Genomic DNA, 26,461 nt, shown 5'->3' on the forward strand with positions numbered 1-26,461 from the left:
CAACAGGAGACAAATAAAAGCACATGGCTGCTAAACAATCAACATTTCCTTGTGGAGTAGGTGGAGACCAAAACAGAGCTACAAAGCCAATGAACTTACATTTGACAAGTTACCTTTAGGACACAAACTGATTCAACTTAATGAATGATCTGAATGTGCAAATAGGAATTCTAACATCAGCCTCATAAGGTGGCAATGCATCAATGTCCGCAGTCTGGTTTGCTATTTCATCATTTATGATAACTTACAAATATATATTATGTTTTTCTGGAGACTTTTAAAGGTTTTTAATCAGACTTTTGTGCCCAGTACCTCGTTTTTTGCTCTGCCGTAGTGACGAGCTAACAACATTACTGTCACTGATGGATCAGGATTAACAAAGCCCGGGTTCATTAGAGCTGAGAGGTTCTGCCACCCTTCATTTTAAACGTCTGTTTTGTAGTGTTAGTAGTAAGAAAAGTGTCCAATAATAAACCCAGAGGATCTACAGAAGTATTTAAAGCTTTCAAACTTCTAGCAGCTATAGGTGTTCCTGAGATAAAGCAATGTTTGTATGACATACATTGGAACATAACATACGATGCAATACAATACGAAGTTCACTACTTTGGTGAAAAGGTTTTTCTTTAAGCATTTAATGGTAAGAGTCCATAAAAAATGAACATTTCTCAGACATTTCCACATTTTCACTCACAGTTATCATGAGAACAATCTGTCAAGGACAAATCAGATGAGGGAAACTGCTTTGGGTTTTTTTTTTCTTTCTGTGTAAGAAATTTTTACAAAAACACCCATAGAAGGTTAATGTGTTGCTGAATCTGTTTGATACAAAGAACCCTATAAAAAAAAGACTTTGAGAGGGATTAATTGTGAGTTTTCACTCTGTGGAAGTGGAGGTAAATGAGCGGATAACGTTATTGAGCAGCGCTCATGTAGGAGTGAGCGGAACATGTTAATCTCTCGGCAGTAAAACTCACTCTTCAGTGCTTTCATTCGGTTTTACTCTCACATTCCCCAGTTATCCCTCTTCCTCTTTGTCTGTTTTGAAAGAAGGCTCCACTGAATAGCTTGACCTTCACTTATTCTCACATGCTATACAGTATTAGTGCGGTAATTTTCATGCTTATCACAAACAAGGTTGCTATGGTAATTCCCCTTCCACCTGAACCCCTTCAAACACAAGAACACGCTCTCAGATCATGCTGTAAAAACTGGAAAAGTCCAATCATAAGAGATTAATTTAAGTTCTGAATGCGCACTGTACATCCACGGGGCCCACCCGCAATAAATACAGCAACAGCTAAGCTACCAAAATGTATCTCAGACAACACAAAACATCGAAGTGAGGTCTCTGCAGGCTACTGTTTGGCTGATGAGGCAGGCAGGCAGGCAGGCAGGCAGGCGCTATGCTCTGTGCTGCAGCTGATAGACAAGAGGAGATATGGTGCAGCAGTGGGGCTGTTGGGCCTCTGATACATAGCCACGATGAACTAATGCCGCATATGATTGATGGCATTTCTGCCAACAAATATTTATGTGTGTAAGTGTTTAAAAGAAGGCACCAAGTCCACCGAACCGAGGGAAGAGCCGAGGAGCTCTTTTCTTTTTGGAGTCTGCCTCCTTTATCCACATTTTCTTCCTCTTGTTGTCTGTGTGTCCTGCAAAATAAGAGAAAAATATCATTACTGTTGAATACTAATCAGTGCCACTTTAAATAAGACACCATTTGTTTAAGGTTTATAAACTGTAACTGGTGGTTTAGTAATGTTAAAAAATAACCACTTATTAATGATTTATAGGTCACTTAAAAGAATTGGTCCATTCAAAAATAACAAAATCCACCAAATAGCACCTCCAAAGCTCAATAATTAACACACTGTATGTAGGAGCAACTAAAGCAACACTTTGCTTTGATATGGACGGGTATGTGCCTGGAAGGAAAGTATATAAGTGTGTTTTTTACTAAAGTCAAGCAAAGTCAAAACTTTCTAAGAAGCTATCATTAGTTATTAATAATTACAAAATGTGTCATTCTGGTGCGTTGCTATGGTGATTCCAGCAACATGTGCACATCAAAGTTTAACTGTGATCATCTCCTTAAAGTGGAAACAGACAGCTTTTCAAGTTTTCTCTTCGTAGTGGTTCCAAGCAGTATTACAGTTCGCGTCACTTTTTCAAAGACCTACACAGCTTTCCATTTTCCTTAAAGAGAAAATCAAGTCTAACGTAGCCACTGTGTCTGTGCTGGAGAATGGTCTGACTGCACCTCTTATCAAAGAGCTCTGGCTTGCTTGTATTTAGTTAAACCAATCACAGTCATCTTGGGCAGTGCTAAGCCCAGGATGCAGAGATGGTGGCCCTGCAAAATACTGACATTTGCATGCAGGGAGGCAGACATTTTGGAAGACTTGCACAGTGATGGCAGAAGGGAAGAAGAAAGCTACGTAAAAATGTGCAGCAAAAATAACGCTGTCTACAACCAGCGAGTCAGACTACAAAACACAGCAGCGTAGCTACAGTGGGGGTTGACATCAGGGTGAAGGAAACGTTATGAGACAAAGTGTGAGAAACAACCGTAAGAACACCAATTTCAAAAATCACTATCTCAGCGCTCTGAGGTGCTTAGAGGCAGACTAAAGGACCAGGTTGTATTAATAAGTTCGCAGGTTTTGAAAGTCTATTTGGAGCTTTCTCAGAGCTCTCTCCATGGATTGACTTTCCATCTGAGGTTCATTCTTGTTTTACCACAGTTTCTAGCTTTGCCTCCTCAGACATTTGGGTTTTTATGTCGGTAGAGTTTCAACAGTTAGTCCAGTTGTTCCATCATCCAATATTTCGCTACCTGGGTATATGATGCGGTTAATCAAGCCTTTATTTTCCTGCTGGAATTGAAGAGTAAAAGCAAGGCTTATTTGGAACCAATCTTAACACTGACGGGGTCATTATTCTACAGCCATTACACTGTGCAATCAACAGTTACTTTATAGTCTTAAGTAAAAGTACAAAACTTGTCTATCATTGCTTTAATGGGGCGAGAGTTCATCAAATAGTACCCTTATTTAGTTATTTATTGTTTGCTTGATGCTTTGTTAGATTTTTAAGGTGTATTTTGCCTTTTTTTGATTCAGCAGAGACCGTCCAGAGATGTGGAGAAAGAGAGCAGGAGAATGAAATGCAGCAGGAGGGGACAGAAAGGTTAGTGAGATGGTTGGACTGGAGTTGTATCATGCAAATTTTAGTTGTTGCACAAAATCCTTTTTTGCCTGTGTTAATAAGGGGCTACAAGGCTGTTGTAAGCTCAATGCTGCGGTCTATTAAAACAGAATTGCCACAAATTTCACTGATAAGTTGGACTGCTGTTGGGTAGCGAACTTTAAAAAAGTATGCAGCACTGTCAGAAATCAAACTAGAAGAGTTTTTTTTTTGTCTTTCTACAGCGTAGTTTGTGTTATTTCACTACAAATGTCTCTGAGTTCAACGTCAATGTCGTGTCTCTTGTCAGTCAAAAATAAATGCACATTTTAAATATTCAGAAAAATAAAGTTACTTATGGATTAAGTAGATGCCCTGCAGGCCTTTCCCAGGGGTCAGTGTGATGCCAGAGAAGGATAAACACCAGCAACGTGGCAACCAGAAATCGTCCTTGTTAATAATTTATAATGTGGCTATAAGTGTTTACAAGGGATTGATTATCTATAAGACGCTGCTTAAACACTGTAAAGAGTTTTAACAGTAGTTAGAAAGTCTCCTCTCTCGGGACCCATATTTGAGCAGTTGGTGTCATTGTCTCAGACAGAGAACCAGGGCCTTTGTTTGCATCCCAGCAGGAACTATGCACAGTGAAATTAAAGGTTCCCTCCTCGACTAACGAAGCAGCTATTACAAAACGTTCAGCGGCTGCGTGTTGCAGATAATTGCTCAGCCTTTGTGCATGACTTCCTGACCCCGCGAAAGAAAACAGAGGGCAGACTCTGACCCCTGGTCGTTACCGCGACGTAGAACAGAGTCGCCTAATGAACATCTCTGTCCTGGCTGTTTACATCTGCCAATCAAACACGCCACTCTTCGTCATTGTCCTTTATGTGGCCATCAGACACAAAAGCAGACAATTAGCTGCGCTTATTAAGACTCTACTCTTTAAAGGGGAGCTCTGTGTGCTGGTAATTAATCAGCCCTGCAGTGGCGGGTGGGCGGACCTCTCATTAGTCCCAGGCTCTGCAGGCCGTGCTCCTCCTCTTCCTCCGAGGGGCTCTGGGCGGAGCTCCTCAGGTAGCGCTGGTGCAGGCCGGGAAGTGCGTTCTGTCTGCGGCGACGAAACTCCTCCTCCAAGGGGTCTTCGGCTGCGATGTCTGTGGGTGTGAGCAGAGCAGAGTGGGAATGAATCACACCTAAGCTTCTCGCTGTCTGGATGGATCGCCCGAGGTGTTCAAATCAACATTAAATCTCTTTTTCCCCCCATGTAGCCTCTGTGAATTTCAGCCTTCTGACATGAGAGGTGTGTTGCAAAAAAAAAAAAAAAGCTGAAAGGAAAACATATTACATTCTGATGCCCTTGGCAGTGTGAATACAATCAGACGGAGGGGGGGAAAAAAAATAGATACACACATCTATTACACCAAGTTGAGCACGAGTCCAAAAGGTATATTGATGTAACCAACAAGAAACAACAAAGATGATATAAAACAAGAGGTTCAAAGAGTCCCCGAGGCTCTGCAGACCCCTCCTCCTTTCAAACGCCAACCATATATTTCATTCATATTTCATCTGCCTGACTTTATTGTGATTAGTCATGTAAATAAAATGAGATTTGGTTATTCTTTTCTCTAGGTAATTTACATTTATATTGAATTAGTGGCAGGCAGGGTATGGAGGGTTGGGGGGGGTAGAGGGGCGACTTATTATGCCGGGAGATTACAGGCAGATCTCATCGCCATTGTGTTGTGTAATTAAGGCAGTGGAGAGGAGAAGAAAGGAGGCCAGATGCTCGCCGTGCTGAACCTGGTTCCATTTAGAGGAGGATGTGCACCAGCATTTCAAAAATCCCCTGCAAAAAGTCCGGCCTCTGAAGTCATCAGAGATTTGGCAGCTTTGTTTGGCCTCCCCGTGTACTGTACCTGTGTGAGCACCAGCATAGAATTATTTTTAACAATCCATGTATTCTGCATGTTTTCTCTTTGTTTTATGCATTTTAGAGGGACACGTTTAGAATCCTGAAGGTGGACCTAGAGGGTTCTGAGGCAATAAGAGACGACTGCTTGAGCACAGGCCTTAACAGAGACGAAGATTTCAATTCCCTTCTTATTACTGCAGGTCCTCCCATTTTGACCCAAGTCCAATTTCATTGTCACAAACGCTATTCAGTTGCGTTAAGGTTGAGTATTTTCCGCAGAATTGTTATTTTCTTGCTGAAAACGCCTAAACTTTAAAGGTGATTTGTGCTGTTTTAACCCTCAGACTTGAATTTCTTTATTTTAGATTCCGCACACTTTTAAAAAAGACAGGGTTGACCCCCACAAGGAGACACCGGCTCCCAGTGGACCACCAGACAACAGGACAATTGGTGGCTTTACTCTCAAGGCTGCAGCTGGGGGGGAGGAAAAAAAAAAAAAAAAAAAAAACTAATCCCAACCTGCATTTGTCTCGTGATCCTATCAGGTGAAGGTAGACTGCTGGATTAAGCCAAAATGCTTGTGACTTCAAGGTTGTGTGCTTTGTTCCAGCCTCCTTTCCTCCTGAGGATCAATATTTGCATCTATTACGGGTCCAGTTACCTGAGTGATAAGGTTTCTTCCGCTATCAAGTTCCATAATCCATCAGCAGTTAATTAATTTCAACAAAAACAATATCAAAGAGCAGGGATGATAATGAGATTTTTTTTAATGTTCATAGAGGCGGCCTTTTATTTTCTGGATCAAGGACTTAATTTGAAAAGCAGAGTGAACACAGTCGAGCTCCTGGATGCTTTCATTTGCAGCTATTGTCTTGAGAGTGCCTGTCATTTGTCTCCAGGCTAAACAATGCTGCGTGTATGTGTAAAGGCTGTTGGGAAGCACACTGTCTAGACTGAAACACACGAGCGTGTTACACCTCACAAACACCTGGGTTAACACCTAAATGCACACAGACACAAAATCTATGTGTGACGGACAAAAGCAGCCTTCCTTGCAGCAGGCTGGAGCTTTAGTTGTCCACTGAGGAAGGCTAAAATAAATCACTGTTCAGAAGGAGGCTAACCCTACATGACAACTACAACTGTGGACCAGATTATTTTCAACAGTCCACCTTCCCCGGGTTCAAGACGTCTGGTGTCGTGCTGATGTGACTCCACTGCTGAGCACAGAGAGATACAGTCTGTGCCCTTGTTCAGCACGGCCAAAGAGAAACTGGCAGCTTATCTTTGCCATCGTTCATAAAGTGGCCAGTGGCTCCGGGCCGAGCCGAGGTTTCGTGCTAAGCTGTCAAGCAGACGAGGTGGAGGGGGGATTAAAACCGGATGCCAACAGGAAGCCATCCTTCATAACATGAGGAAACTCTGGGACAGGAAATCACAGCACTGTGTCATATTGGAAGAGATGGATGGAGGGGAACAGGCGAAAGCTGCAGGAGTTGATTTTTTATTTTTTTTTTTTAAGGAGCAAACTCTTCCATTGCCAGTTGAAGAAATAGAGAGTCCATTTTATCCAATTATAATAAACAAAACTGACAGTTAGATATGGACATTGAATTCTTCATTGTTTAATTTTTCTTTTTTTTTATTTAAAAAAAAAAATATATATATATTTATGGGCAACATATGTCACTTGTTGCTTGATTTATTCCGATGAGGCTCCAGATTTTGTAATTTCTCTCACTGTCTTGAAATGATCATTCAGCCAAATTATGTCCGTCTGTCGTTTGTATACAAACAGTGTCATCTAGTGGCCACATGAGCATCCACCATCAAATTTAAATTTCTGAAAAAAAAAGAAGCACCAATTCTTCTTCTGGTCTTTGACAGGGACATCTCAGAACGAATCAGGCTTTAATGACGTTACTACATGGGTTTAGGAGATAAACACAGTGTATTGGAGGATGGATGAGAAAATACTCAGTTCGAAAAATTAGTCAAAAATAATAATTTGTTGAGTGTTAATTTTTTCTTAAATTGACAACAAAAAAGCATCTATTGAAGAACATTTCTGGGTCAGATACCCTGTTCTTTCTCGGAGTCATAACTTAACTTAAATCTGAACACAAAGGCATCAATTTTAGATTCAATGTGGCTCACACTTTCTGAGGAGATTATCAGCTAAAACATCTATTGCCAATAAAGTTTCCACCTAAAATCATGTTAAAAACCTCCTTATTGCTCCAGAGCTTGCTTGAGAGTCATCATGTTTTTACATTTTCCTAACACATTTATAAAGTAATCTAGTGGTAGCTGTTTTTACTTCCAGTGGTGCTCTGCAAAGAGATAATTCAGGATATTTTAACACTTTAAATGGTGCCAGTTTAAAAAGAAAAGGGCACTTGCTGTACTAGTTGTATGTCATACTACCTGTTCAAAAAACAGATATTATGGGAACTGTAGTTCAAAAATACTTCCTTACTGTGAAAATAAATATTAATAAAAACAACCTCTGTGTCCAGGAGAGGGAGCTATTGCATCATAAATATACTTCCTGCTCCTGCAGCATTTAATCGGTTGCTTCTGCTCCCCATAACTGCCTCTTACTAATAACTGATTTTTTTTTTCTAAAGGTGAAAACACACTTTTTTTTAAAGATATATTTTGGGAAATCAAAAGCTACAGATGACATCATTATGATAAGATATTAGTGGCTAATTTTTATTGCTACTTGGTGTAATAATCTCTATCTACATCAACATCTATCTCTAATGTCCTCACATTTACACACAAACACAGTGGGAGAGAGAGAGAGGGGAAGCATATACTGTAGAAATAGAGATTGGCGCAGGGCTGCAGTGTCACCTAGCAACAGGACTGCGCAAGCGCAACCGTCGCTTCAATCAGCACCGGTGAAGAAGAAATTGAACAAAACAAACACAAGCCAAATAGGAGAAGAGGTGGCCTCCACAGCGTCCAAACGCAAACACACTCGGCAGTCATAGATGTTGTAGGGAATGTCAGATATCAGTGTCAGGGGCTGTTAAGGCTCAACATTTCAGCTTGACTCACTGAAGGCCTCACCCTGCCCTTTTCTTTCTCTTCAGTTTCCCCACTCATGACTTGTCTCTGGCAAAAATATGCAGTGGGGCTTGTGTAAATAAACTAGCCCTGAGCACATTCCTCAACACAGACACACTCTTCTCTCGGCACACGGTGACCTCTGAGCCAAATCACACATGTTAACTTCCAATCTGAGTCTATCATTCCTAATGTTTGAGTTTTTAATAAATGTGTCCCAACAAGTTTTGTTGTTTTTTTTTTTTGCGTAATCTTGGGTTTTCTTAGACGTTTGACAGACAGACTGAACAATGTAATTAGTTTAATTTTGTGTCCTGCAGCATTCTGAGACTGTTGGAGGGCGTATTCAGTGTACAATCAGCATTTTTTTTTTTTACAACCTTTTAACAATGCGTAGATAGGAAGGGCAAAGAGAGAAATGAAAAAAAACGAGGACGGGCATGGTAATCCTGGATGTGGGCGTCACTTCATTTTCACCTGGCTCGTAAAGCTAAAGCATACCTACCACGCAGAGAGAGAAAAAAAAGAAAAAAAAAAGGCCTCAGGGTTTGAAGAGAGATGTGTATCTTTGCTACCAAGTGAATTTTCCCCATAATCTCTTGGATAAATAATGAGAAGGATTAATTTAGTGAAAGCGCACACATTGCACATTACCTCGTACTGTAGCATGAATCAGTGACCGAACCCTGATGTGAGTCAGCTACGCTGAAACGGAGGCATTAGTAGGTTAAAACAATGCACACGGTGAGCTCTAATGATGGATAGTGAGTGTACAAAAGAAGCAGCCACTGTGGTTTCCTTTTTATTGCCGTTGTGTAAAGCGGGTTTAGATGGTGATCAGGCACAAGCAGGCACCTCCAGGTAGAGTGAGGTGATGTAAAAAAGCCACTCAAGCCAAGAGAAACAACACACAAGACACCCGGTGACTGCAGCAGCATTTCCATGACATTCCACAAACTCAAGTTTATTGACCAAATCGGAAACTTTTTATTTTGGTTTTCTTTTGCACAAAGACTGAAAAAAAAAATCCCCTGTATGTCCGTTAACAGTGTAAGGTGTTGGTGTTGTGGTCTTGCTGACAGTTACAGTGGAAACCATAAAAGCAGCCTCCTTAAAAATCAGCAATCATGCAAAACAAACCAAACAAATCAAACACACTGTGGTATTTCCAAATACACAAACAAATGTAGAAAAATGCACACTGTTATAATTAATTTATTAATAATCTATGTCATTCTTATTACACACGCATGAACATGGGAACAGCTAACAGGTTAGGAAGGTGAAGTTCAAGTTAAAGACAATAAGGTGAAGTGGTTAAGCTTTTCTCATTCACTTGTTAAATTGGTCAAATGAAAAGAGCAAAAATGACATGCGGAAGTCAAATGTACAGCATCTTGTTTTCCTGCTACAACAACTAAGACAATATACACCCCCAAAGGAAAATATATATATATGTGTCTATATATATATATAGCACGTACCCAGCTTTGTGCATATGGAAGAATTAAAGTACAATTGTTGTAGAAAACAAAAACAAAAATCCCAGCAAGCTGGTCCCCCCCCGAAAAAAATTATGGAATAAATACAAATATACAAATACTGTGAAAATGTCTCTCGCCTCCCTTATAGCTAAACTAAAATGAGAAAGTTGTTCTTTGGGAATGAGATGCAGGAGGACAGAGAGTAGGCCGACCGCCGGAGTTTTTCCACATGAGAAAACTACGCAGATCAAATGTTGTGGCGAGATATTTACTTGTTATCCAGTCTTAGCTGCTGCTCCTTACCATTAACTGTAAGGGATTTTAACTGACCGTCCTCTACCACTTCAACCCGCTCCTGGCCGTTCTCCACGATTCTGTCAGACACAAAAAAAAAAAATACAAGAACAAGAGAGAAGCCTCTTTAGAAATCAGGATGATTGGAGAGGTCTAAAGAAAGCTGTTGTGTTCAACGTTTAAATACCGTTTAGTGGTAATTTTTCTGCCGTTGACGATCTTGGTGGAGGTCGACACAGATTTGAAGTTACCCATTCCTCCTCCTCCTCCTCCCCCGCCACCAAAAGATGAAGAAGAGAAGGAAGTGAATCCGCCGCCGCCGCCCATGTCTCCAAATGAGTTAAAACCTAGAAAAGAGCCATTCAAGAAAAAAACAACCCATTAAAGGGTAAAAGTGTGACACATTCTCCTCAAATGCGCTACTGACTGAATGTGGGGTTGTCAGTTGGGATGTACACACCTGAATCAAACCCTGAGAAGCTATGCCCAAATGCTGGAAAGCTACCAAAGCCAAAAAGCGACCCGCCCATCCTGTTCCGGCTTGCACCTCTGTGGTGGCTGCGACTGCCTCCGAAGAAATCGTCAAAGGGATCATCAGCTGTGAAGGGAATCAGACAATATGATTTGTGAATGAGAAACTCAGTTCTGCAAAAGCATGACCGGTGTTCCATTAATTTTCTTCCCTTTTTTTTTAGAAGCAGACAAAAACACGCCCTGACATTTTATCACTTTCACGTTGTTATGACAAACCAGCGGATACTGAGCAATGGAAGAGTTCATCTAGAGTTGTCTCCTGTCTAAAAAATGTAAGTACTATTCGCTATCCTTGTAGCTGTTTTTGGTCTTCACTAACTCCTGAGGGAAATATCTGGTTCTTCAGCTTCCAGGGATTTCTTCACCAGCTACTTTCCAACTATGTCTGTCACCTGGTTTGGTTCTGGACACGTAGTATATGGTAGGTTTTCATGCTGAACACAGCTGCCAGCTTCTAAAAGATTTAAGTAGCTGATAATCACAAAGCTGCGGTGGATGTCGGAGCATCGGTTTATAATTTCTGGAACAACCTTAACCCTAAACTGTCACATTGTCGACCACTAATTCTCATCCTAAAGCCCTGTAGACATGCGACTAATTGCGCTCTGCCAATCTGGGTCACCCCAGCAGGATAAGGATGGATCACTGGCACCATTTGCTGAAAGAAGACTCCGCCTTCAACCTTGAATGTACCGAGGCAGCGGTAAGAAAGCTTTGCTTGTTCCCTCTGACAGAAAGCTTAAAATAAAAGCATCCCCTGACCACAGTTGGAACTGTATTACTGTCCATTTACCTTGAAGAAGACCTTAGAGGAGACAGCTGAGCTCTCACAAAGCTGTCAGTAAAACAGAAGGCCTCAGTGGAAGAAACTGAGGATTGGAAGCGCTGAGGAAGGATGTTTAAACACTTGAAACGTGCTTATATTCTTCATACATGATCAGTGTAGCTGGAAGAAAGCTGGAGGCAAAGCTTTACTGCTATGTGCTTTGACAAAACTCTAAAAGACCTGTCGAGCACAAACGCTGGGGCTCAAACGGTGACGAATGTGCCACACCTGCATGACACTGTACAGGACATTACAGCATAAATAAATCAGACTGATAGTGTCAACGACCTTTCAAAACGCGCACGTACACCACAAGGTACAAAAGCACAGAAAAACAAAATAAACTCATAAACGCACAATCAGAAAAAAGAACAGAACCTAAAAACAAATACATGAGTTTAAAACGAGTCAAATTATTGTAGCTGTGGTGCTGTGTCAAAAGTTCTGCAGCATTTCAAACAAACATTGGGTAAAGCAGTCAGCTGACGTCTCCTCCCAGTTTACTTCTTCTCATGTTCATTTGAGAACAAGTGTCTGCTGTTCTTGGCAGACGTCGAGGACATCGTCACTGTGCGATTCTGTATTTGTCTCACCAGAACCCCAACCCCCCACAGTGGGCCGGACGCTCGGAGGTGGCTGAGTGACAGATGCACAGGACCAGCTGCTGCTCGCTGGATGGCATTTTATAACATATCATTTCTCTGGCTGCCGCCTCAAAGAAAATCAAGAAAAACAACGCGGCTCTGGAACCGGAACAGATTTAATATAGATTTGAAATAAATTTGACAAGATGCATGACTTGACATATCCGGTTGCATTCCAATCAAAATAGATGCTGAACTTTACTCTTTGATGCGATGGTGCAGACAGCTTTATGGTTTGGCTTTTTTTGTGTGCTGTCACTGTTTACTAAAAAGAGTAAACAGCAACAGCTGGGCTCCACCGCTTTACCTTATCATGCTAATAAATATAACACTCATACATGTTAGTATCGTGACGGCACTTTGTGAAAAACAATTGAACGAGAGAAGCTATAAAAACAATGATGATGCCACCTTCATGACTTTCTCTACAATTCTAATTCAGTGGCCCATTTCTAAGCATCATACTTAACTCCTATTAGATTACGGTTTTTCCATTAAGTCTATATTAGACACCCACGTTCGAGCTTGACTTATACCACGTTTTACATGTGCTCTGACACACGGCGCGCACACACACACTTGGCGTTATTACATCTGCTTTTGTTTTAATACGGAAGCTATTTTTGAAAGCATTCCAGTACAGTGATGTAGACGCTCAAATCCATCCTCTGCCTGCGTCTGAACTCCATATTTAGAGCTACACGGGGTGAACTACACATGCCTTCCAATCAGCCTTTTGCTGAACCCAGACAACCCTGGACAGACACTAAACGTGTATTACTTTATTCGACTTAATACAACTATTGATACTTCAGAGAAGACAAACTGTCAGGCAGCGCAGGACACTGTGCTTTCAACAGATGAACAGGGACTTGCCGACACCACTGTTTTTACCCTTTACGTTCATTTGGTACGTCTGTGGAAAGTGCAGCGAGGAATTGTTGACAAACTAGATGACAATCTGATAAGAATATTTATAGTAATCCTTGAGATTAAACACTCAGAAGTGATTTTCCACAACCGTCACTAGGGCTGTACTGCTCAGGTCGATTGGTTGGGCGATATGATCTTCTTGTTCCACTATAGTCTCACTGACTGGACAATCGTCGTGTTGCTTTTATAACATAGGGGTACTCGCCTAACCGAACGGAGAGGTTGAACTTATTTAACATTTACTAAACATTTACTCGGAGTCGACTTTCAGCATTTTGTTAAAACCATTGGTTTAAAAAAGCAGCTTGCATGTTCCAGCTTAACGACCAACACGGCAGATCATGTAGGAATGGCAGGCTGACGTGTCGACATTATATTCCTCATATCTGTTCAGGGATAATGAGCTGATAGAGTTTTATTTTCAGAAATCACATGAATATGGGCAGGTGCACGTTGGGCAGCACCAAGCCTGTTATCATTTCAGTACAAAATAATCTGGGTACTATGACTTTTATGCAGCAAATACTAGCTTTTTATGTCTCCTATAATTCAATTGGGCTAAAACAAGGCTAGCAGGTAGAGTGCACTCAATGCTCTGGAGCCGGTTTAGTACTGATAATGTGCAGATTTTTTTTTTCCTTGGGATTTGTGGAGGATGTGTCTTTGGTCGACTACAACCCCAACTGTTAAAATGTCCAGGTATGGCAGAGGGAATGCTGTATTTCGTTGAGCAAAAAACAATAGATGAAGGTGATGAATCAACATTTAATCTCCCAGTATGTGTGGTAAAATAAGTTGCTCTGTTTACTTATATCTATGTATGTAGAGTGTTTTACACATTTTATCTTTGTCTTATTTTCACCTGATTATTTAGATTTATTGTTTTTACTTTATCCTTCCATGTTATAGAACTACATGTTGGGGGGAGCACCGTTCACTGTACTACTTACTTACTACTTAATACTTTAGAACTGATAATAAGTGTTAGGCGAACACAGGTTCACAAAATGAAAGGTCTAAATCCTTGTTAACAGACTGAGGCTACGTAATGAAGTTTACATCCAGCAGAGACACTCCGTGGTGACATTTAGTGGTAGATGACCTCCTGAGGTGAACAGCGCTTAGTGTATTGACGATGCATATTACAGTGCTGTGGGGGGATTAGCACCAGGCTTTGCAGAAGGTTTCCTGGGTTTAATGTGCCATCTTCCATATTGCTCACCAGCAGGAACTGTCTGCTAATGGGCAAACTAATTAGGAAAAATATATGCTTCACACACACAAAATTGGGGACTGCAGGGTGTTCTCGTTTTCTCTGTGTGTCAGTTGAGCATTTCCAGGCCATCCGTGTATATTTTTGACCAGATAACATTGTGAAGTTAATAATAGCCATTGCATTACCCTCCTCTCTTATATCTCTCCTCAGTCCCTCTTTCATCTCTGAAAAAAACAACAAATCCCATCAGTGCCTTTAAGTGCACTGACAAAAAATGAGATTGACTCACCAAAAAAATCTGCAAATGGATCTCTGCCGCCAAAGAATTCCCTGAAAACGTCCTCGGGATTACGGAATGTGAAGCTGCTGCCGCCGAAGTGATCGTAATGGCCTCCTGTAAAACATTAAAGAAAAAGTAAGCTTATAAACTTTATCCAAGGCTATTAAAGATAACACTGCAAATACAGTCAAGTCATAAAACACCAATAAGTACTGAGCTTTCGTACTCAGCCAATCAAGTCTTAATTTTTATTCCTCGTCATACTTTGCCTTTTTAAACTGTTATCAATGCTTAAGTCTGACCAGTGATTTTCATGATACAAACATGAATATTTCATTACTTTCAAGCCGTTTCCTTACCTCCTCCTCCACCTCCTCCTGAGAGGCCTTCTTTGCCGTATCGGTCATAAATATTCCTCTTGTTCTCTGGGACAGAAAGAGTTAAGACTTTAGATAAGATAATGACGAACAAAGCAGACCAACAGAAAAGGAAATTCCCTCCTCTTTGTAACTCAAATCTCAATTAGGATCATATGATAAATATATGTTGGCCTTATGCTGGCAGCCTCTTAATTTTCAGTGGCAAACTACATTAAGTAATTAGCAGTAAACAACATCAGGAGCCTGCAGTGCGCTACTGAACAGCTTGTTTCTTACTGTTATGTCTGAGAGAAAATGGAAATTTTATTCTGACTCACACATTGACCTAAAACTTAGAGCATGAAGTTTTATTAAACAAAATGACCATCTCTCAAAAAAACAAGAAAATGTTGGTGGATAAAAATGCAATACCCCAGAAGTAAAGCACAAAAAGTATAATTTGACAGTTTCAAAACAGGTCAAGATTTCTAAGACGTTTATCTAATTTATCAGTATCAAAGTGTGAGAACTTCAACCTGAACACAGCTGCATTTCTGAAAAAAAGGACACATCTAATCAGTGTCTGAACACATTTACAGACCAAACACACACCCATCTTACCCCAAACGACACAACAGAAAGTCAGGCTACACCCCACTATACAGGATGATTGTGTGATAACAAAAGAGACTCACATTTCAGCTAAACAATCCTAACACTGTGCAATTTTAATTCTTACAAATGCTGCATCTTGTGACTGGGTGTGTGATACAGCGATGGAGGCTTCTGCTGTGCTCTCAAACCTACATCTGAATTCGAGACACTCTATTGTCGTTACACCGATATCTTCATCCACTCAAGAAACACAAACATGACTTCAAAAATGTTGGTTTATAAACCTGATGCATGAAAAAAATAAAAAACAAAAAATCAGCAGTATTCAGCAGGATCAAAGTACCAAACCTCCACACAGTTCTGGCACCATTCAAAATCTGTGCTTCACCTCGGATGAAAACTGTCAAGTTCTGAAATTTGGCTTCAACTGCCTAAGAGATGATTCAATAAAGCAGCTCAAATAACGTAGGCAGTCGGAGAATCAATCCATTTTATACAGCCCACTAAGTCAATCTGGTTTATTTCATGTCCTTCAAGCAAAAATCTAAGACATCAAGCAGTATCGTGGTCATTTACTATAATGAATTTTCCTTAATTCGTAATGTTAAGACAGAAGGTTAATGTTTTTCCCTACAAAACAATATGAAATGATAAAGAGTGAAACATTACAGCACATACAAAACAAAGCTACTGCAATAATTAGAAGAAAAAGAAGACTTTTGGGAGCACTTTTACATGAACATCTGACATCCATTATGAAACTTTCCTCCACATTTGGAAAATAAAGGATACATTTTGTTGTCCAGCCTTTTCCAATGGGAAATTTGTCTGCTTTTCTTTATCTTAAATGAGAGTTAGACTGCTGGTTGGACAAACAATCAAGATGTAACATTGGGTTCTGCAAACCCAAAAATATTTCACTATTTCCTGTCAGTTATATCAAAAGAGTCATCAAGAAAATTATTAAATTAATCAATAATGACAATAGTTTTTGTTACTTTCAGCCCTTAATTTGAGTTGTGGAACAAATGCTGTTTGTTCCACAAACACGACTGTATTGTCCAGGTAATAGCAACACTTTTTAAACAATACTCTTGTATTCAGACAACAGAAGTGCAATCTCATCTTTCATCAACAAGAGGGACAACAAAGGAAACGATTTCCATATTTGAGGTGCTAATGACTTAAAAAATAAAATTAAAAAAACTTATTTCAAATAGTGCACTTGAGAGAAACATCAATTTCTCTCTCTACAGTAAAATCTTACCATCTGAGAGCACTTCATACGCCTCTGACAGCTCTTTGAATCTTTTCTCTGCTTCCTCCTTGTTGTCTGGGTTCTTGTCTGGATGCCACTTCAATGCCAATTTTCTGTAACTGAGACACAAATGCCACATAGTTAGAAAAACCAAACATCCAACATGTGAAAAGAACAACTTGTCAAGTCTCAATACAGAGGTGGAAAATGTGTGCAAAACAGACATCCCCTGTTAGAAACACATTTCCAAATACAAGTCATTTTTTAGGGTCACAACCCTGACTACACACAAAGACCCGTCAGTAATGAAACAAACACAAACACCATCCTTCTCCCCCACCCAAGCAGAAATAACAAAGACAGCCTGAACTGCATTGACAAGCAGCGTAGGCCTCGTACAGCGGCTTACGCTGCATCAGCTATTTGTTCCTAAGCCCAGCAGCAGCACCGGCAGCAGACATAGATGTTGTAGACAAGACAAGGGACTGAAAGTCAGCCAACAAAAAAAAAGGCTTCACACAATCCAGGGATTCACTTCAATACAGATCTATAGTGAACAGTCTTTGTAGTCGACATCTTTGTTGTAATCTGTGACATTATCTTCCTGTCTAAAGCCTGGTCACTGGTCAGCTGGCCAGGCTAAGTTCAACAATGCAGTTTTGTTGATAATTGTGTAACACCAGTCTTTGTTGTCAGAAGCCTCTAAGTTTACGAGCAAAAGCAGCACCGGACATTATTTGTTTCTAAATAGTCGTTGTTCAGTCCAAACTCTCTAATGTGAGTAATAAAATTTGGTCACCCGGTTGTAATTTAATAGCTGTAAAATTTAATCAACAAAAAAAGACAAATCTTTAGCCATGCCAGCAGCTTTGTGAGGCTGTATTTTATGCTAAATGCTAACATTAACGAGCAGACATGCTCACGATGATAATGCTGCTTGACAGGTCGTGTTATGTCAGTCAACTATCTCAGTCTAGCTAGGTTAGCGTTTACTAACAAAAATGATGGGAAGAGTATTCAGTCATAAACCAGAATGTTGGTATATTACCCGCATGATGGTGTCAATTTATCAATTTACAATTCATCCTGAGAAGGACACGTATGTTTGTACAACATTTCACGACAAACCAGTCAGAAACAAAGAAGATCGAGCTGGAGTCATGGATTTATTAGACTAACGAACTGAGGTCAGTCTAATGTCAGACATAGCAGCAGATAGTGATCTTCCTGTTCTATTTGCAAATTGGACATTCTAAAGGTGGTTGATTTAATCAGCAGTGATAAATAGTGTTCAACAGTTTACTTCTGTCTCACATGATTTTACTTTGTTTAGTGATTTACTGCATTGTCCCAAATAACATTTAGTGCCTCCTGGATCACATGCCTACCTTCTAACAAGCTTATTTCTGTTTTTTGCACAGACGCTTCACTTCGTGTGAACCTCTTCACTTGTCATAACATAACGTGTTAGTGACAAGCGTAATTAACTGGAGCTGGCCTCTTCAGTGGGCGACTGCGACTAATAGTAGGTGAGTGAAGGGGGAAGGTATTTAACAGCAGCAAGGTTACAGGAAGAAGAGTGGAAACTTTCTGCATTGCAGTCTCTCTGCTCTCTCTCTCCTTGTGTCAGTTTATACAGCCAGAGGGGGATATAATTAACCTATGACACCCTCTGAGTGGCGGACATTTAACAACAACACCGGGACAAAAAAAGAGCAGAAAACACTCAAGGGCACTTACGCTTTTTTGATGTCCTCTGGCGTAGCATTTTTCTGGACTCCTAGTGTCTGGTAGTATTCCATCATGGTTCTGTCTGTATGTGTGTGCGTTTGTGGGTGCTGTCAAATGCGAGGGTCTGCTGCGTGGCCTCTGTGGAAAGACAAAGTTCCGTTAAGTCATGTCAGCTTGACAAGATAAAGCCCAACAAAGTGAAACTGAGCACAGCCATGTGTGACGGGTATGATACCTCCTCTCCAGACCAGCGGGGTACACGGGATAAGGGAAGGGAAGGGGCAATGGCATTAAAAAGGGTGGAAATACCCAACAATGTTGCACTGCACTGAAATAGCGACGGTGGGAAGAGGACAGCTAAGCTAATACAAGCCCAGCAATATTACATAATAACTGGGTGATCATCCCTCACCCTGAGGCTGAAAGAGAGAAAATGTGAAACATGTTTTCCTTTTGAATTTTGGAACTAGCTATAAAGAGCATGGAGTGTTTTTATAAAACATGACCTAATGTTAGAGTTATGAAACTTAGGCTCTAAAAAGCAAGACACAACAGGTCAGATTAAAAAAAAATCAGGAGACATTCAAGTTGTAGAATCACATTTACAATTTTATGTGGAGGACAACCTGCACCAAAGTGGAAAGATAGATTATATCTGTGGCTTTGATCTCCTGCTAAATACAAAGATATATCAAACTTCAAAGACAGCAGAGTCTGGCGTTTGGAGTATGTCAGTAGAACTCACTCTCTGATGTAAAGCGAGGCAATAGGGGGAAATAAGATACAATAAGTGAGAAGTATCACATGACTGATAAAGTACACAAAATGTCAGTAGCTTTCCATCCTTCAATTTATAGTTCACTAAATCCTCCCCCTCAAGGTAATTTGCATTTCCAGCTACTTGGTTTACCATCTCAGCTAATCTAGCATTATTTTAAGGCCAAGAAGCACATTATTATCAAACTGTATTAGTTTATAGCATTAAAGGCTACGTTCCCATTCAGAACTAGCATGTTCACTCATACTTCTCCAAAAGGATGATATCAGAGTATTCTAACTTTAGTTAGTAACTCTGTCTTGTTTACACCGCAGTAACTAAGTGATATATAGTAATCAAGTGTATAATTAAGTCCTGCCGTCTAGGGTTCGCATTTTAAAACTAGTCAGCTGAACCACTAAAAAGTCAGCCAGAGACAGTTGTTTTAGCCATAATAGGGAGCTAACATTAGCTAGCTACAGCTGAAAAAATCTGCCATTTACGATGACAAATTTGACAGCTAAAAATAAGAAGCTTCATCTTCAATCAAGACGTGAACAGTAAGTTGTCCCATTTAATCAAACCCATTTCTTAAAGAGCAGTATTTCTAAACCTACCTGTGTCTAGACGAACACCTCGAGATAAACTAAAAAATCTGAGGCAACCTGGGGTCATTCAAAATGTAAATCAAATAGAGATCAAGCCACATTGGAATCTTTTGAACATCAGACATACATAGCTGTCCGCAACCTCATTTTTCCAATTAAAGTTGCTATCCATGTCAGCTTTTATAACATTTTACCTTCCCAGTTCTACTGTCTGTTGTTTATTTACTCAGTCATTTTGTGAATAATCCCTGGTTTGGGCAAGCTTTGTATGGCTTCACTGGTGACGATAAAACTTCCCCATTGCCATGTTTTTATTGTGGGTGGGTATTAAACGTAGTATGTCACAAGTTTAACCCCAGTACAGGCTGTGGCTTTCTAGTTCTGTTTTATGGTGTGTATAAATATGAGTTCAGAGGAGTAACAGCTTCATCTCTAAAAGCAACAATGTTGGCTCTGAAAATCTTATTTCTGTGAAAGCAGAAAAACGATAATCTTTTCCTGTCAAATCTAATCTTAATAGCAGATACACCAATTTCCTACATAAACAACCTTTGTTTGAACCAAACTACCACTAGCATGAAAGGAAATCAAATAAAGATATGCTGGGAGTTAAACCAAACCAATTCTCCCATTACTGTGGCCTCATCAGAGACCTTAGACAAGAATCTGTTTCAACAAACATTGACTGACACCTGATAAATCACCACAGTTGCCACACTTGAATACTTTCTAGATTCCTTCCAGCACACTGACCTTAAAATATAATAGCAAAACTCAACAAGTACTGAAAAGAAATCATATCTAATGCCAAATAAACCCAAAACCAACCATTAATGATCGAGGGATCTCTTAGTTGTCATACTAAAAAAATGATAAACAAACCAGTAGGCATTACTGGAGTCCACTATGTCCTGTTTGTTTGCTATTTATAACCTGTGGCCTTTGCAGTTAGATTGTGTTGATGTGTGTGTTATGTGGGGGGTTGGGGGTGTCTGGCACATGGCAGTGCCAGTGAGGGATTCCTGGTTGGGACATGGCACAGGCACTAAACTCCTTCAGATGCCTGAGTAAGGCGGTAATTCCAAAATTTCCCTCTCACACTTTATTATCCACTCCCTCTTTTGCTAATGAATTCCCCACTTACTGATTTAAAGTCTGGCTAACCTAACATGTCCTTATTTCTACTTCACATCCTTATATAGTCCACAATCCAAATATAGATATGAAGAGATCTGACCCAGAAAGTCTTTGTTTTCCTCCATTTTTCTTAAAAACCAACCCAGTGTCCTGACTCATCATATAAAATGCATCTTGTTTTATTCCCCCCACTTCAGCCATTACTGACCCGCTCACCCACCCACCAGCTTCCTGCAGCAGTTGGGATTTAATGGACACAAGTGGCTGCTGGAGATGTGGTTCTATGCAACGCGTGCGTATTCATGCATGTATGTGCAGATTTATGCCTCGTGGCAGTATTACAAAGCTAACCCACATCGGATGGAGTCCTGCTGTGCTCAGTGTGAACTATGCCTCAGAGTGAGCAGAACAGATGTGGGTCACTTAATCCCACAATGCATCTGTGAACCTGGTGTTGTTTATAAATGTTAGAAGCACAAGAACATTATTACATCTGATGTTTTTCTGAAATGTGTCAAGTCATATTAGTAAAGTGAAAAGCATTTCTTGTGGAAGACTAAACTACAAAAGCAGTCAAAACATGGCTGAAACAAGACAGATGGAAAAGCAGTGTTTGGCCTATTTTACCATCGTTGTGACATTCTGTGCAACCAGTCTTACAAAACGACTTCATACATCTTTCAGCAAAATGGCTGTAGGAACACTTGAGCATTTAGCAATTTTTCCCCCACTTATACTTTTCTAGTCTATTTTTAAAGGAAAGTCCAGTAATTGATTAGTTAATGTCATGGTTTGTTGAGTTGGCGAGCTGGTGGAAATGAAAGCAAGAGTTCAGCGTACGTTTAAGAACTTTGATCTGGTCGATTATCTGATTACGTTGCGCAACGAAATTAAACTGTAACTAATTTATTTAGCGATTAATCATTTAAATAATATAATAATAAAAACATATCAGCCAGTTTCAGTTTCTCAATACTAGTTTTCCATGATTCATTCTCGATGTAATCAAGATCTACTCACCTTTGTTATACATTTCCTTTACTAACTATAAATTAGTAAAATAACTAGCTGGCTCTAGTACTAGCATCTTTAGATCCTTTCATGAGGTATAGTAAGAAAAAAAATGACAGTATATTGGCAGTGTGGTGGTAAAGATAAGGTGATTCACAGTGCAATTCCCTAGATTACTTGTTGACCTTTAAACTGACCCCGATGTATAGACACAAGCTCACATCTAATGAATGCAACTGCACAGAAAAGTGGTCAAAACGAAACCTCTCCACAAAGAAGGAGGCCTTATTCTGCACTAAGTGATGAGGTGAAGACCTCAGTGATGAGTTGCTTCTCTTGTGTTTACAGGAGCCAGATGAGGGACTGTTTGCTTTGACAGATGTATTGAGGGCAACATCACGGGTTCAGGGGGTCTGCACTGCGGGACAGAAGGTGATGAAGAAAAGTCAACAGATATGGTCCGATCTCAGTGCTCATCTCTTTCATGTAGCTTTGACTCAATGGGAATCCGCGCAAGATTTTGGAGTAAACACTTCCAAGCAAGTTGAGCAGCAAGAGATAACATCTGTTCAAGTGTTTTTCAGCTGTGCTGTGCTGTGCTGTGCTGGTGTGGCAATTTAGATTTCCCTTAAAGGGGCAATATTACATAACAGTATATAAATGAGCCTAAAAGTCAAATTCTTGCAATAGTGCATCACAACAAACAAAAGTAAAGCCAGAAATACAAAGATGATACCTTTTTTCGGTGGCATTTGTGATTTACACTTTACATGTGGTAATAAATTTGACCAATCATTTGGGTAATTTTCATGTGATTGTGTAAGTACCGACGCTAGTCCCAACTTCCAGCTTTTAGAACAGGTTAGAACAGGTTTACACCCACGTTCAAACCACATTACACAAAAGAATTTAGCACATTATGATAACACATTATATAGGCAGGAGTACTCAGTGTACACACATTTTAAAACTGGACAGTAAAACTTGAGCCCAAAACTTTACGGTAATCAACCCATTATAAATAATAACCTTCTATCAGTACAACACAAAGATTTTCAACATCAGAAGGAAAAATAAGATTGCAAACCGCAAGAGTTTTGCATTATTTTGTAGTTTCTAGTTGCACATCTGTCAACACGGTATTTATAAAACAATACTGATGTATTTGTTCTAAGCGAATATTGGGTAAATAACTCTACCCTGTTAACATGGGGACCTGTATTTAAGTTTAAAGATTTAGTCATTCTAGAAATGAAAAAAAGGCTATTTGAATCTTTGTCCTTTTTTTTTTTAAATAGAAAGATACTACAATGATTAAAGATTTAATGGATAAGAATGGAATAACAGTGGAATTCCCCTAACAGTAGCAGCCATCACAAACCATCAGTGCTTAAACAAGCATACTTACACTAAGCAAAATCATACAAGTTGATTGGGCTATGGATTAATCATAAACGTTTATGAGTTCATAAATGTTGCGAATCTGTACATAATTCCTGTCAGCACCAAGCTACTAAGTTAATTATCTGCGGAGGAGCTCAGGGTTCTATCTGCTGATTGAAATCTCTGATTAGACTTCAGTATTTCGGTTTCAGTCTTGGGAAGTGACGTGTTCTTGCGAAACAATCGGTGACTGGGCAAAAGTAGAAATTAAATTCCTTTTGTTTTATATGCAACTATGTGATTGCAATCAAAAAAGGCAGCTACAGTACTTTGTCAGTGTCCAAGAACACTCAAACAACACTGCAATTGTGACACTAACAAGACAAGAGCACCGGATAAAACAGGCTCTGAGCAGCCGGATTCCAGGACCTGACAAAAACCACAGCTGACAGAACAGAGAAACAGATGACAGCCAAACACAACACAATAACAACCCTGTTCCTTACCTGGATTGATTCATAACAATGAGCAATGATAAATATTACAGAGTTTGCACATGATCAGAGGCTCATTTCAGAGTACTTTGGATTAATCTATTTACTTTCTATTCGTGGAAACATGTTGTTAGAGGTCATCGTGTAAAGAAGATCTTATTTACTGTAAACAGCAGGAGGCATTGTATGGTAGGACAGTGAAGCCATTCACAAATTGCAACATATGGGTTATGGGTTCTTTTTATAATTTGATCTGCTCCAATTGACAAATCTGGGTACATTATAAACAGTAAGTGCTTTAGAAGGCTACAGCCCAGTGCATGTTCAACTTGTGCTTGACAGAGATTCAATGATTGTACTTAGCATCATTTAGTGACCTCGCTGTGCTACAAGAAGTATCAGTGTCTCTGATAGTGATATAAAATAAAATAGGTAATAAGACACTACATTTGCTGGAATTCGTTGGTTACAAAACGAAAACGCTCCAGATTCCATGTTGGAGCCATAAGGAAGTGGTATATAGACCTATACCAGTAAACAGTAAAAGCTTTTAATGTCTGATAAGATAGCATGAATCTATAAACCCAAGCATCATCCATTAAGCTATTAAACCCTGGTTCAGAAAATTAAACCTCCATTCCAACAAACTACCTGTCATGAAATAAATTAAAATCCATTACAAATCACATGTATTTATATCGTGTGTTTAAAAACAACCTGGGGAGAACAAAGTGCCGTACATGTTATCAGATACGCTGCAAAAAATATTAAACATGTAAAATCAATTAGTAAAACCAAATAAAATAGCATAAAATAATAAAATAGGCAAAAAAGGATTGCAACTTGTAAGATTAATTTTGAAAAAAAAAAAAAAATTTAAATATTAGGACCATTAAGAGCAGTCAAAAGGCATTGAAAACACATACGTCTTTGGGTTTTAATTTGAAAATATCAAATTGAAATAGCATCATAAATGACAGTTTTCTCAGAAGAGCATGATAGCGTTGTATTAGTCTGATTTACCCTAACTTAGGAAAGTGAGGCTGCCACCCGATGAACTAACCTATAACAAAAAATGTCGTCCATCTAGTCAGCCTACACAAGCACGACACAAACTTTTCTAATTACATAAAGATTCTTCAAATGACACAGTGAACCCCCATTAAACTTTTGAATGACTGCCAATCCTTGTATAGTGGTAATTACACAGCAAACACTATCTTTCCCGTCAACCTTTGAAGGTAGTGCCATAAAGACCTACCTTGTAATACTACATACCTACAGTCGGTTCCTTATTTGCATTAACTTGCGCTGCAATGATCTGATTCATTTGTTTAACAAATTAGCAATTAATTAGGGTAATAATTCTGCCAACCTTTCCAGTCAATCATCAAGAAAGAAAGACTAAGAGGGGGTGCTACTCACAGCCTCCTAGGGCAGCAAACAACAATTATTTTCATTACTGATTATTGTATAATTTTTTTTGATTATCAGTTAATCATTTCGTGAGACAAAATTTCACAAAATGGTGAAAAACATCACAGATGCAATGGTTTAGAGATGTCTTGTGTTGTCTGCAAAGATCAAAGATCAATAAACGATCAAACTGTTGATTTATTGTTTCAAATTGATCTTTCATCTTTGATGTCATGGAATTAGTTTATTGCTGTTAATCAGCAAATAAACGAATGTTTGAAATCACATTAGCTGTAGGAGATGTTATATATGCCCATTTTATTAAACTTCTAAATATAATATTCTATGTAGTGAAACTAATCCTTAAACTACTTCTTCTTTCTCTGTAACTAGTAGCAACCACGAGTGAAAACAAACTGTTGTGTAAAACAAACAAACAAAGGTGCATTATGTGGAATGAAAAAGTGTATTTTTCCACTGTGGGCTATTTTTCTGAACTTTCTGGAAGCTAACATCAACAGGCCAATCAGACATCTGAAGCGGTTTGGCAACTTGTAAAACTGAATCAGATTAGAGGAAACTTCTAGAAAGTCTTGAGGCGGAACAACGAGTTTTGAGCTGTATTGACTGACTGCATTATAATGAGCATAAAATAGCCAAAAACGTTACATAACAAGTCAAAACATCTCTAAAAATAGTGGCGTCCTAACTTTAATTTATGGCTGTGTAGCGTCTCCAGCTAACATTAGCGATACACCAGCGGTTTGTAGTTTACCAAACACAAACTTAATGTTCTAAGAACTGACTTAAACTCAAAAACATATGAAGGTGTAGGTTCAGCTAGCTGACATTTTAGCTAGCTTTAGCTTAGTTATCATTATTTTGGTTGCAGCTTCGGTTTGGCAGAAACAATGAGCTTCACTTACTAGCCTCACGAAAGCAGAAGCTACAGCCTGTTCTTAACATCACCAAGAAGACACAAGAGAAAACTGCATATGTTGTAAAATAATGTCAATATATTCTTTAACGTTAGCAGAAGACGTGAGGTTGCGGCACAACAGCATCCCCACATGTATTTGAATCTATGCGGCAGGAGACGCTTTCACGGCTCCTTCAGCGACCCAAAGCCACATATACGGCGGTTTCATTTCCTATAATTTAAAGACAGCTTACCTGTGTGAGGGAAATGTCCGCTCCGACGGCCTCGCTGCTGCTGCTTTACCTCCGGTCTTCGCCTGAGTACGGAAACAGTAACTGCAGCCGCTGGTGGTGGCTGGTTGCTGGTGGTGTGGC

General features: G+C 39.6%; 1 protein-coding gene across 4 annotated transcripts; it reads right to left on the reverse strand.

The window, feature by feature from the left end:
• Positions 1-606: 606 nt before the first annotated feature.
• On the reverse strand, positions 607-26,461 carry dnajb6b (DnaJ heat shock protein family (Hsp40) member B6b). Of its 4 annotated transcripts, none has more exons than XM_008280778.1 (10): positions 26,342-26,461; positions 18,372-18,500; positions 16,641-16,750; positions 14,759-14,824; positions 14,409-14,510; positions 10,427-10,564; positions 10,154-10,313; positions 9,976-10,046; positions 4,197-4,349; positions 607-1,658 (listed from the first exon to the last, which is right to left on the reverse strand). In XM_008280778.1, the coding sequence occupies exons 2-10, from the start codon at positions 18,434-18,436 to the stop codon at positions 1,549-1,551; spliced, it is 975 nt and encodes a 324-aa protein (XP_008279000.1). In that variant the 5' UTR covers positions 18,437-18,500; positions 26,342-26,461; the 3' UTR covers positions 607-1,548. The 4 variants fall into 4 exon arrangements, with proteins under 4 accessions (XP_008279000.1, XP_008278999.1, XP_008279002.1 ...); XM_008280777.1 differs by having other exon boundaries at positions 14,409-14,513; XM_008280780.1 differs by lacking the exons at positions 607-1,658; positions 4,197-4,349 and having other exon boundaries at positions 9,112-10,046.

Source organism: Stegastes partitus, unplaced genomic scaffold (assembly GCF_000690725.1).
Source record: "Stegastes partitus isolate 25-593 unplaced genomic scaffold, Stegastes_partitus-1.0.2 Scaffold210, whole genome shotgun sequence".
Classification (NCBI taxonomy): Eukaryota; Metazoa; Chordata; class Actinopteri; family Pomacentridae; genus Stegastes; species Stegastes partitus.

Excerpts from the sequence above, each read along its gene's own strand:
- dnajb6b (XM_008280777.1), bottom strand. The coding sequence starts at position 18,436 with ATGATGGAATACTACCAGACACTAGGAGTCCAGAAAAATGCTACGCCA. Across the intron at positions 16,751-18,371 it reads CCAGAGGACATCAAAAAAGC|TTACAGAAAATTGGCATTGA; the intron begins GTAAGTGCCCTT and ends TTTGTGTCTCAG. Across the intron at positions 14,514-14,758 it reads AGGAGGAGGTGGAGGAGGAG|GAGGCCATTACGATCACTTC; the intron begins GTAAGGAAACGG and ends AATGTTTTACAG.